The sequence below is a fragment of the Oncorhynchus clarkii genome, chromosome 4 (genome assembly GCF_045791955.1).
Source record: "Oncorhynchus clarkii lewisi isolate Uvic-CL-2024 chromosome 4, UVic_Ocla_1.0, whole genome shotgun sequence".
In the NCBI taxonomy this organism is placed as follows: Eukaryota; Metazoa; Chordata; class Actinopteri; order Salmoniformes; family Salmonidae; genus Oncorhynchus; species Oncorhynchus clarkii.
The window spans coordinates 49,057,154-49,069,258 of NC_092150.1; the positions used below are offsets into that span (position 1 = coordinate 49,057,154).

At 41.3% G+C, this 12,105-nt stretch overlaps 1 protein-coding gene across 1 annotated transcript in view; it reads left to right on the forward strand.

The window, feature by feature from the left end:
* LOC139406911 (chitobiase, di-N-acetyl-) overlaps positions 1–12,105 on the forward strand; it is a 15,351-nt gene continuing 3,246 nt past the window's right edge. Inside the window, exons 1-5 of the mRNA XM_071150068.1 lie at positions 1–238; positions 1,731–1,869; positions 9,955–10,163; positions 10,693–10,864; positions 11,024–11,121. Of these exons, the coding sequence (XP_071006169.1) occupies positions 128–238; positions 1,731–1,869; positions 9,955–10,163; positions 10,693–10,864; positions 11,024–11,121 (729 nt within the window). The 5' untranslated portion in view covers positions 1–127. The remainder of the gene's footprint in view (positions 239–1,730; positions 1,870–9,954; positions 10,164–10,692; positions 10,865–11,023; positions 11,122–12,105) is intronic.

Below are 12,105 nucleotides of genomic sequence, written 5' to 3' on the forward strand. Positions count from 1 at the left end.
ATGTGATACTAGATATATCACGCTAAGCAACGTAAAGACCTCCCGTCGTAGAGGTATTGACGCGCAAACTCCGGATATCAAACCAAATAACTATTTTGTGCGAAACCTTACCCAACTGTTGTCAACAATGTGGCTGTTTTTGTTTCTGACGCTGGTTAGCGTGTGTTGCAAGGCAGAAGTTTGTCCATGCGAGATCCAGGAACTCTGTCAACAAATTCGCGATGAGAAGGACTTTGAGGTAACGTTAGCATGACCGGTTTAGCAGAAATGTAGCCCGCCATGCTGCTGTTAAAACAGGGTAGCATAATAAACGATGGAACTACTTGAGAGTTTAGGCTGACAGCCCCATAAAATGTGACACTAAACCCTGACATTTGGGTGAAGTCGTGGGTGAGCGTACACTGACAAACTAGGCTAATGGCAAGGCCCCGACATTTTTGAGATAGCTCTTACAAAACATAAAATGGATGGTTGTGTACACATTTTACTGCAAGTGGTTAAATTGATAGATATTGTGACATACACCCTAAACGCAAAAAGTGCGGAATAACGGCTGGCTGGAGGGATGGGCCGCAAACATTTGTGTAATCCAATATTGCAAGCTCTGCTATTGTTACAATTTGTAATACAAGTAGTCCGTTGTCAGTTTTACCTACCCTATTGCTGTTTGTATCTTAATGCATCTTGGAAATATAGAATTGTAAACACAGATACAATAGGTGGACACGTCAACTATGAATATTGATGATAAAGGTAAACTTTTTTTTTTTTGTAGCTGATTAATAGCCATAGTCACAAGCCACACTTGCTCTCATTCAGTGCTGTATCGTCCTGCCTGACAAATGCATAATGGCAAAAAGTTTCCTTGAAGGATGTTGTATCTTTAGCCCCTACTGTTGTAATTAAGTCAGGTCCACCACAGATTATTTTTGGGACCACCATGGATTTAGCTTCAAATTCAATATTGTCTAAAATCCAATATGTCTGCAATAAGTCAAATGTTATTGGTTGCATACACATATTTAGCAGATTTAATTGCGGGTGTAGGAACACAAGCATTTCGCTATCTCCAACATTGTAGTAATATTTAACAATTCACAAGAATGGAATTAATTAATATATAATATTAGGATGAGGAATGTTGGAGTCTGGAGTATAAATACAGTATGCAAATGTGATGGGATGTATAGACATTATGGACGCTGTGGATAGAATATTGTGAGTGTATATACAGCAATAGTTGAATAGGATGGCCTTGACTAGAATACACTCCAGGGGGGGTGCAAAAAAGTATTTTTGTCAGCCACCAATTGTGCAAGTTCTCCCACTTAAAAAGATGAGAGGCCTGTAATTTTCATCATAGGTACACTTCAACAATGACAGACAAAATGAGAAAGAAAATCACATTGTAGGATTTTTTTATGAATTTATTTGCAAATTATGGTGGAAAATAAGTATTTGGTCAATAACAAAAGTTTATCTCAATACTTTGTTATATACCCTTTGTTGGCAATGACAGAGGTCAAACGTTTTCTGAAATCAGAAAAACATTATTATTAAAGTGACCAGTGTTCTGTTTTTAGTGACCAGTATTCCATGTCTATGGATTTTGATATGAATGAAATCGTGGAAATATGTTTGTCTAGCCTAGATTCAGTAAAAAAATAAAGTAGTTGACACGACAAGAGGCTTTAGAATTCATCACCTGCCACTGGTCTCTCTGCTTTCAGGTGTTTGTGTTTGATGTGGGCAAGAAAGCATGGAAGTCATATGATTGGGGAAAAGTGACAACTGTTGCTGCATTTGGGAAATATGATGCTGAACTCATGTGCCACGCCCATTCGAAAGGAGCACGGCTAGTCCTGAAAGGTAAGGTTAGGCATCTCAACTAGAGGTCGACCGATTAATCGGAATGGCCGATTAATTAGGACCGATTTCAAGTTTTCAAAGCAATCGGAAATCGGTATTTTTGGACACCGATTTGGCCGATTTAAAAAATAATAATAATAATATATATTTTTATTAACACCTTTTTATTTAATCTTTATTTAACTAGTCAAGTCACTTGCCTAGGAACGGTGGGTTAACTGCCTCGTTCAGGGGCGGAATGACAGATTTTCACCTTGTCAGCTCGGGGGATCCAATCTTGCAACCTTACAGTTAACTAGTCCAATGCTATAACCACCTGCCTCTCGTTGCACTCCACAAGGAGACTGTTACGCGAATGCAGTAAAAAAACAATCAATCATATTCACTAGTTAACGACACATGGTTGATTATATTACTAGTTTATCTAGCGTGTCCTGCGTTGCATATAATCTGACTGAGCATACAAGTATCTGACTGAGCGGTGGAAGGCAGCAGCAGGCTCGTAAGCATTCATTCAAACAGCACTTTCGTGCGTTTTGCCAGCAGCTCTTCGTTGTGCGTCAAGCATTGCGCTGTTTATGACTTAAAGCCTATCAACTCCCGACATGAGCCTGGTGTAACCGATGTGAAATGGCTAGCTAGTTAGCGGGGTGCGCGCTAATAGCGTTTCAAACGTCACTCGCTCTGAGACTTGGAGACTTGGAGTGGTTGCATGGGTAATGCTGCTTCGAGGGTGGCTGTTGTCAATGTGTTCCTGGTTCGAGCCCAGGTAGGGGTGAGGAGAGGGACGGAAGCTATACTGTTACACTGGCAATACTAAAGTGCCTATAAGAACATCCAATAGTCAAAGGTATATGAAATACAAATGATATAGAGAGAAATAGTCCTATAATTCCTTTAGTTACTACAACCTAAAAATTCTTACCTGGGATTATTGAAGACTCATGTTAAAAGGAACCACCAGCTTTCATATGTTCTCATGTTCTGAGCAAGGAACTTAAACGTTAGCTTTCTTACATGGCACATATTGCACTTTTACTTTCTTCTCCAACACTTTGTTTTTGCATTATTTAAACCAAATTGAACATGTTTCATTATTTATTTGAGGCTAAATTGATTTTATTGATGTATTATATTAAGTTAAAATAAGTGTTCATTCAGTATTGTTGTAATTGCAATTATTACAAATACATTTAAAAAATCGGCCGATTTAAATCGGTATCAGCATTTTTGGTCCTCCAATAATCGGTATCGGTGTTGAAAAATCATAATCGGCTGACCTCTCATCCCAACCATATGCCAGTGTGCACTTCATCACCTCCATACATGGATTTGAAAGGATATTACTGGTATTTGAAAACAACCTAGCCCAGGCTTCCTCAACTGGCAGCCCAGTGATTTTATTTGGTTCCCCAAGTTTTCTGGGCAAAAAAATGTGTAACTATTTTTGTTGGACATAATACAGTGAAAACACCAGCAAATCAGCTTCAATTCATATACAGTGCATTCGGAAAGTGTTCAGACCCCTTTTCCCACATTTTGTTGCCTTTGTTACCACTCAGGGAATTCACCATGAGGCCAACAGTGACTTTAAAACAGCTAAAGAGTTGAATGGCTGTGATAGGAGAGAAGTGAGGATGGATCATTAACATTGTAGTTACTCCACAATACTAACCTAAATGACAGAGTGAAAAGAAGGAAGCCAGTACAGAATAAAAATATTCAAAAACATGCATCCTGTTTGCAATAAGGCACTAAAGTAGACCTGGCAAATAAATTAAAGACTTGAATACAAAGTGTTATGTTTGGGGAAAATCCAACACATTACTGAGTGTACCACACTTCATATTTTCAAACATAGTGGTGGCTGCATCGTTATGTGTATGCTTGTCATCGGCAAGGACTAGAGTTTTATAGGATAAAAAGAAACGGAATAGACCTAAGTGTAAGGATTTAATTATTGGAGTACATCAATAAAAGGGAACCAGGGTTTTGGAGTTCTCACAGTGTCTTGGTTTATTGACTCTTCAGTTTTCATGAACTGTTGTTCAGCTTTGTTTTATGAATATAACGTTTTGAGTTGGTAGTAAGTGTAATCACAATACTGTGGGTCCCTTTTTACACAAAATAAACTTATTTTCACAATTCAAAATTGCAATCAAATGTATGTTTTATTTTATACAAATATGCATACTTTTTGTAGCACAGAAAATAGACACCAAGAAAATATTTAACCAAAATCCTCTACACCGAGTGTAACTTAACCTATAGAACCGGTTCCGTAAACCATACAAAAAAAATAAAAAATGTGCTTTAACAAAAATCATTTAAATCTCTTTCCTTTACAGACGAAATATAGAAAATAACTTTGACAGTAAAATTCCCTCTTTAAGACCTTAATCCACATAAACAAACATTTGTTAAAAATAAAAATAATAAAAAATACAAATGAACTCCTTTTAGACAGTACAGACTTGTCACAGCAAAACTTGTGAGCACCAAAACTGTCAATGTCACCTCAAGCCCACTTGATCACTTTATGGCTATTAACAATGTCCGTCCTTTAATGAGAATGTTCTTCTCTTAGTCACTACAAACATTAATTTGGGGGCTCCTGAGTGGCGCAGCGGTCTAAGGCACTGCATCTCAGTGCAAGAGGCGTCACTACAGTCCCTAGTTTGAATCCAGGCTGTATCACATTCGACCGTGATTTGGAGTCCCATAGGGCGGCGCCCACCGTCATCCGGGCCATCATTGTAAATAATAATTTGTTCTTAACAACCTTTAGGGTCCCTTCAAAGTGCTGCTAGCATTTAGCTATTGTTTTAGCATTAGCTAGTATCTTCATGTTGCTAGAATTGTCTTCTTAGAATATCAAATCCAATCCTCTCCAAATAGCATTAGTTACAGTACCAGTCAAAAGTTTGGACACACCTACTCATTCAAGCGTTTTTCTTAATGTTTTACTTTTTTCTACATTGTAGAATAATAGTGAAGACATCAACTATGAAATAACACATGGAATCATGTAGTAACCAAAAAAGTGTTTAACTTTTCTTATATTTGAGATTCTTCAACGTAGCCACCCTTTGACAGCTGTGGTAGCAATTCTATAGGAAGAGAGAATGCAGATTCTTTCAAACAACACTTTAATATAAGATTTGCAAAAATGGAGAATCAACTATCCACTCAACAGTGCATAGTTGAAGAGCTCAACGAACAGTGCCGGTTCAATGCTTTTATAGAGAAGCACATAATTTTTGTATAGGTGGCAGTCAGCAGATACTGTGTAAAAGGCAATTAGTCTGTGCAGATTTAAGACGACATGAGGTTGATAGCCCGAGGGCTCAACCGTATAACTGCATTCACAACAACAAATACTATATTGTGCTCCTTTCTGCAAGTTTCTGTAGATGGTAAACCCACGGGATGTCACATCTTGCGGTCGCACACAAACGGACCGTGGCTATACGCGCAGTCTTATTACTAAGTCCCACAAATACAAGTTTGTATCAGGTTAGAAAAAACACGTATAACAAGACAATTCTTTAAACAATAAAACATGGGCTAGCATGAATAATTATAATTTTCCACAACAGCTTTGTACACTCTTTGCATTCTCTCAACCAGCTCCATGAGGTAGTCACCTGGAATGCATTTCAATTAACAGGTGTGCCTTGTGAAGTTAATTTGTGGAATTTATTTTCTTAATGCGTTTGTGCCAATCATTTGTTGTGACTAGGTAGGGGTGGTATACAGAAGATTGCCCTATTTGGTTAAAGACCAAGTCCATATTATGGCAAGAACAGCTCAAATAAGCAAAGCGAAACGGCAGTCCATCATTACTATAAGACATGAAGGTCAGTCAATCCGAAAATTTCAAGAACTTTGAAAGTTTCTTCAAGTGCAGTCGATAAAACCATCAAACACTGCGATGAAACTGTCTCTCATGAGGACCGCCACAGGAATGGAAGACCAAGAGTTACCTCTGCTGCAGAGGATAAATTCATTAGTTAACTGCATCTCAGATTGCAGCCTGAATAAATGCTTCAGAGTTCAAGTAATAGACACATCTCAACATCATCTGTTCAGAGGAGGCTGTGAATCAGGCCTTCATGGTCGAAACCACTACCAAAAGGACACCAATAATAAGAAGAGACTTACTTGGTCCAAGAAACATGAGCAATGGACATTAGACCGGTGAAAATCTGTCCTTTGGTCTGATGAGTCCAAATTTGAGATTTTTGGTTCTAACCGTTGTGTCATTGTGACGGAGAGTAGGTGAACAGATCTATCTCCGCATGTGTGGCTCCCACCGTGAAGCATGGAGGTGGGGGTGCTTTGCTGGTGACATTGTCTATTTTGAATTCAAGACACACTTGACCAGCAAGGATACCATAGCATTCTGCAGCGATACGCCATTCCATCCGGTTTGCGCTTAGTGAGATTATCAACAGGACAATGACCCCCCCCCCTCCAGGCTGTGTAAGGGCTATTTAACCAAGAAGGAGAGCGATGGAGTGCTGCATCAGATGACCTGGACTCCACAGTCACCCGACCTCAACCCAATTGAGATGGTTTGGGATGAGTTGGACCGGGGAGCGAAGGAAAAGCAGCTAACAAGTGCTCAGCATATGTGAACCTTGAGAGAATGCCAAGAGTGTGCAAAGCTACCATCAAGGCAAAGGGTGGCCACTTTGAAGAATCTCAAATATAAATATACACTGCTCAAAAAAAATAAAGGGAACACTAAATTGTTTTATTTATTTTTATTTCACCTTTATTTAACCAGGTAGGCAAGTTGAGAACAAGTTCTCATTTACAATTGCGACCTGGCCAAGATAAAGCAAAGCAGTTCGACACATACAACAACAGAGTTACACATGGAGTAAAACAAACATACAGTCAATAATACAGTATAAACAAATCTATACACGATGTGAGCAAATGAGGTGAGATAAGGGAGGTAAAGGCAAAAAAAGGCCATGGTGGCAAAGTAAATACAATATAGCAAGGTAAAACACTGGAATGGTAGATTTGCAGTGGAAGAATGTGCAAAGTAGAAATAAAAATAATGGGGTGCAAAGGAGCTAAATAAATAAAATAAATCCAGTAGGGAAAGAGGTAGTTGTTTGGGCTAAATTATAAGTGGGCTATGTACAGGGGCTGTAATCTGTGAGCTGCTCTGACAGTTGGTGCTTAAAGCTAGTGAGGGAGATAAGTGTTTCCAGTTTCAGAGATTTTTGTAGTTCGTTCCAGTCATTGGCAGCAGAGAACTGGAAGGAGAGGCGGCCAAAGGAAGAATTGGTTTTGGGGGTGACTAGAGAGATATACCTGCTGGAGCGTGTGCTACAGGTGGGAGAAGCTATGGTGACCAGCGAGCTGAGATAAGGGGGGACTTTACCTAGCAAGGTCTTGTAGATGACATGGAGCCAGTGGGTTTGGCGACGAGTATGAAGCAAGGGCCAGCCAACGAGAGCGTACAGGTCGCAATGGTGGGTAGTATATGGTGCTTTGGTGACAAAACGTATTGCGCTGTGATACTGCATCCAATTTGTTGAGTAGGGTATTGGAGGCTATTTTGTAAATGACATCGCCGAAGTCGAGGATTGGTAGGATGGTCAGTTTTACAAGGGTATGTTTGGCAGCATGAGTGAAGGATGCTTTGTTGCGAAATAGGAAGCCAATTCTAGATTTAACTTTGGATTGGAGATGTTTGATGTGGGTCTGGAAGGAGTGTTTACAGTCTAACAAGACACCTAGGTATTTGTAGTTGTCCACATATTCTAAATCAGAGCCGTCCAGAGTAGTGATGTTGGACAGGCGGGCAGGTGCAGGCAGCGATCGGTTGAAGAGCATGCATTAGTTTGACATGTTTTTAAGAGCAATTGGAGGCCACGGAAGGAGAGTTGTATGGCATTGAAGCTTGCCTGGAGGGTTGTTAACACAGTGTCCAATGAAGGGCCAGAAGTATACAGAATGGTGTCGTCTGCGTAGAGGTGGATCAGAGACTTACCAGCAGCAAGAGCGACATCATTGATGTATACAGAGAAGAGAGTTGGTCCAAGAATTGAACCCTGTGGCACCCCCATAGAGACTGCCAGAGGTCCGGACAGCAGACCCTCCGATTTGACATACTGAACTCTATCAGAGAAGTAGTTGGTGAACCTGGCGAGGCAATCATTTGAGGAACCAAGGCTGTCGAGTCTGCCGATGAGGATGTGGTGATTGACAGAGTCGAAAGCCTTGGCCAGATCAATGAATACGGCTGCACAGTAATGTTTCTTATCGATGGCGGTTAAGATATCGTTTAGGACCTTGAGCGTGGCTGAGGTGCACCCATGACCAGCTCTGAAACCAGATTGCATAGCAGAGAAGGTATGGTGAGATTTGACAGTCTGGTGCAACTGGTGGTGGATGGAGCGAGACATGATGTCCCAGATGTGCTCAATTGGATTCAGGTCTGGGGAACGGGCAGGCCAGTCCATAGCATCAATGCCTTCCTCTTGCAGGAACTGCTGACACACTCCATCTAGCATTGTCTTGCATTAGGAGGAACCCAGGGCCAACCGCACCAGCATATGGTCTCACAAGGGGTCTGAGGATCTCATCTCGGTACCTAATGGCAGTCAGGCTACCTCTGGTGAGCACATGGAGCCCCAAAGAAATGCCACCCCACACCATGACTGACCCACCGCCAAACCGGTCATGCTGGAGGATGTTGCAGGCAGCAGAACGTTCTCCACGGCGTCTCCAGACTGTCACGTCTGTCACGTGCTCAGTGTGAACCTGCTTTCATCTGTGAAGAGCACTGGGAGCCAGCGGCGAATTTGCCAATCTTGGTGTTCTCTGGCAAACGTCCTGCACGGTGTTGGGCTGTAAGCACAACCCCCACCTGTGGATGTCGGGCCCTCATACCACCATCATGGAGTCTGTTTCTGACCGTTTGAGCAGACACATGCACATACGTGGCCTGCTTGAGGTCATTTTGCAGGGCTCTTGCAGTGCTCCTCCTTGCACAAAGGCGGAGGTAGCGGTCCTGCTGATGGGTTGATGGCCTCCTCCACGTCTCCTGATGTACTGGCCTGTCTCCTGTCTTGCCACAGCTCGCATTGATGTGCCATCCTGGATGAGCTGCACTACCCGAGCCACTTGTGTGGGTTGTAGACTCTGTCTCATGCTACCACTAGAGTGAAAGCACCGCCAGCATTCAAAAGTGACCAAAACATCAGCCAGGAAGCATAGGAACTGAGAAGTGGTCTGTAGTCACCACCTGCAGATCCACTCCTTTATTGGGGGTGTCTTGCTAATTGCCTATAATTTCCACCTGTTGTCTATTCCATTTGCACAACAGCATGTGACATTTATTGTCAATCAGTGTTGCTTCCTAAGTGGACAGTTTGATTTCAAAGAAGTGTGATTGACTTGGAGTCAAATTGTGTTGTTTAAGTGTTCCCTTTTCTTTTTTTGAGCAGTGTATTTTGATTTGTTTAACACCTTTTTTGGTTACTACATGATTGAATATGTGTTATTTCATAGTGTTGATCTCTTCACTATTATTCTACAATGTAGAAAATAGTAAAAAATAGAGAAACACTTGAATTAGTAGGTGTGTCCAAACTTATGACTGACTGGCTCTGTACATTCTACACGATTCTGTGCTTCCAACTTTGTGGCAACAGTTTGGGGAAGGCTCTTTCCTGTTTTAGCATGACATTGCTCTTGTGCACAAAGCGAGGTCCATACAGGAATGGATTGTTGAGACTGGCCTGCACAGAGCCCTGACCTTAACCCCATCGAACACCTTTGGGATGAATTGGAATGCCTTCTGCGAGCCAGGCCTAGTCAGATTTGAGTGATGTCCCTAAACTACAAAATTTGCCATATTGAGAAAAACAATGATTACAAAACAAATAGCGTTTGCCTTTTTAAAATTGCTTCTTGCAATAGTCATTTGGAACATTGTGGTAAAATTGACATTTGAATTCATCAAAATATTTATATATATCGCCTAGCCCTAGATGAGCCCTCCATGTGCACTAATCCTAAATGCATTTGTCAGTGTTGTACATTTCTTTACTGTAGGTGACGTGTCTATCCATGAAATGGTGGACCCTGCCAACAGGACAGCATGGATCACAAGCAAAGTGGACTTGGCAAAGAAGCAGTTTATGGATGGCATCAACATAGACATTGAGCAAGAGGTGGCCGACTCCTCCCCAGAGTACTACACCTTGACAGCACTCGTCAAAGAGACCACTGAGGCCTTTCATAGAGAGATCCCAGGTTCCCAGGTGAGTACAATAGTGTATCCTAGTCATGCCAGACCAATAACTTGGGGTGTAGGGGATATGTTGGCGTGTAAGCTAATTACGCTCTGATTCACAAATGAAAGCGGGCCACATTCACAATTTTGGTTGAAATTAAATTGATTAATCCAACCTTACAATCTGCATACCTAAGCTTTTTTGGGTGTCACAACTGAAAACACTCATCAGGCACCAACCAGAAGAAAATGAACTGAAACAGCTGTTTTCGTTTTACTATGATGTGCCCTAATGCAGGGGTTTTCAAACCTCTCCTTGGGGACCACCAGCCATTCCATATATTAGAACTATTCCAGAGCTAGCACACCTTATTCAACTTGTCAACTAACTATCAAAACTTTGATTAGGTTTATCAGATGATCTAGCTCAGGGCTACAACAATAGTGTGGATTGTCTGGGTGTACCAGATGGGATATTTCAAAACCACTGCCCTAATGAATAGGACCCAGCTTCCTCCGTGCCCTTAACTTACCCTCTTCTCCTGACTCGTTCTCAGGTGTCATTTGATGTTGCCTGGTCGCCCAAGTGTATAGACGGGCGCTGCTATGACTACGCCGCCATTGCAGAGTCCTGCGACCTGCTATTTGTGATGTCATATGATGAGCAGAGTCAAATATGGGGCGATTGTGTTGCGATGGCAAATGCGCCATTCAATCAGACACAGTCAGGTAAGTAATTTGTGGAGAAGGACCTCTAGAAGCCCAAACCAGAAGCCATTTTATTGCAGTTATTTGACTTAAAGCTAAAAACTACGGATCCCTAGCCACTACTTGTCATGCTGAACAGACTAATCCTAACCTGCTATGGCCTTCTGTCTTTTATTCCAGCGTATGACCAATATTTGGCGATGATGATAGATCCAAAGAAGCTTGTGATGGGAGTACCATGGTATGGCTATGATTACCCTTGTCTCGACTTCTCCCAGGTGAATACTCCAAAATTGAACTTCTCAACTTTACTTGAGTGTATGCCCTGTTAGTTTACACTATCAATGTTTCCCTCTACTGTGGGGATTATGATCAAATCAACATATTAGCCACTTTTCAATGCACAATACCGTAACAAATCTAACTATGCAAGACAGTCTGTGATTTTGGTTTTTGGCAGAGCGCATCGAGCGATCGCAAGTAGATGCGCCTTTTTTTGAGATCAGGGCCTCATGTAGCCACGTGTGCACATTTATTCATATTCTTTGCTAGTTAGTGAGGTTATTAGCCCAGTTATAGCTTATTTCTGGTCAGCAATGGGGAGTGATTGCTTCCTACAAGAGCACAAAACGTACATTTCTAGCCATCTTTGGAAATCGAGTCAGGTAAATAGTTTTTTTATGTCTTAAAGAGGCAGTGTTATATTTTGAGATAAACTTGAATAATCTAAGAAGCCGATAGGTAGAGGGTAGCATACATTTTGTGAGGATGTTCTCTAAAGTCTCATGGATTGTAGACCTACATTGAACACGTTGGATGCTACTTACTGTATGTAGGCTGTATCATGGAACAGTTATTTCAATAGCTATTTCCATGTTTGTCTGTTTTTGATGTTAGGCCACTCTGGTAGGCCTACATTATGATCAAATAGCCACAGTAGCCTTCTTGGCCACTGTTAAAACGTTTAACTTAAAGCAGGTACAGCCTCAGTGTTCACAGTAAACACGTGCCAGAAGTTGCACAGAATGCACTTTCAAGTTTGCGCTTAGTGCCCTCAAAGTATTCACACCCCTTGGCTTTTTCCACATTTTATTACAGCCTGAATTTAAAAAGAATTACATTTAGATTTTTTTTTGTCACTGGCTACACAATACCCCTTAATGTCAAAGTGGAATTAGTGCATTCGAAAAGTATTCAGACCCCTTCCCTTTTTCCACATTGTTAGATTACAGCCTTATTCTAAAATGGATTAAATAAACTAA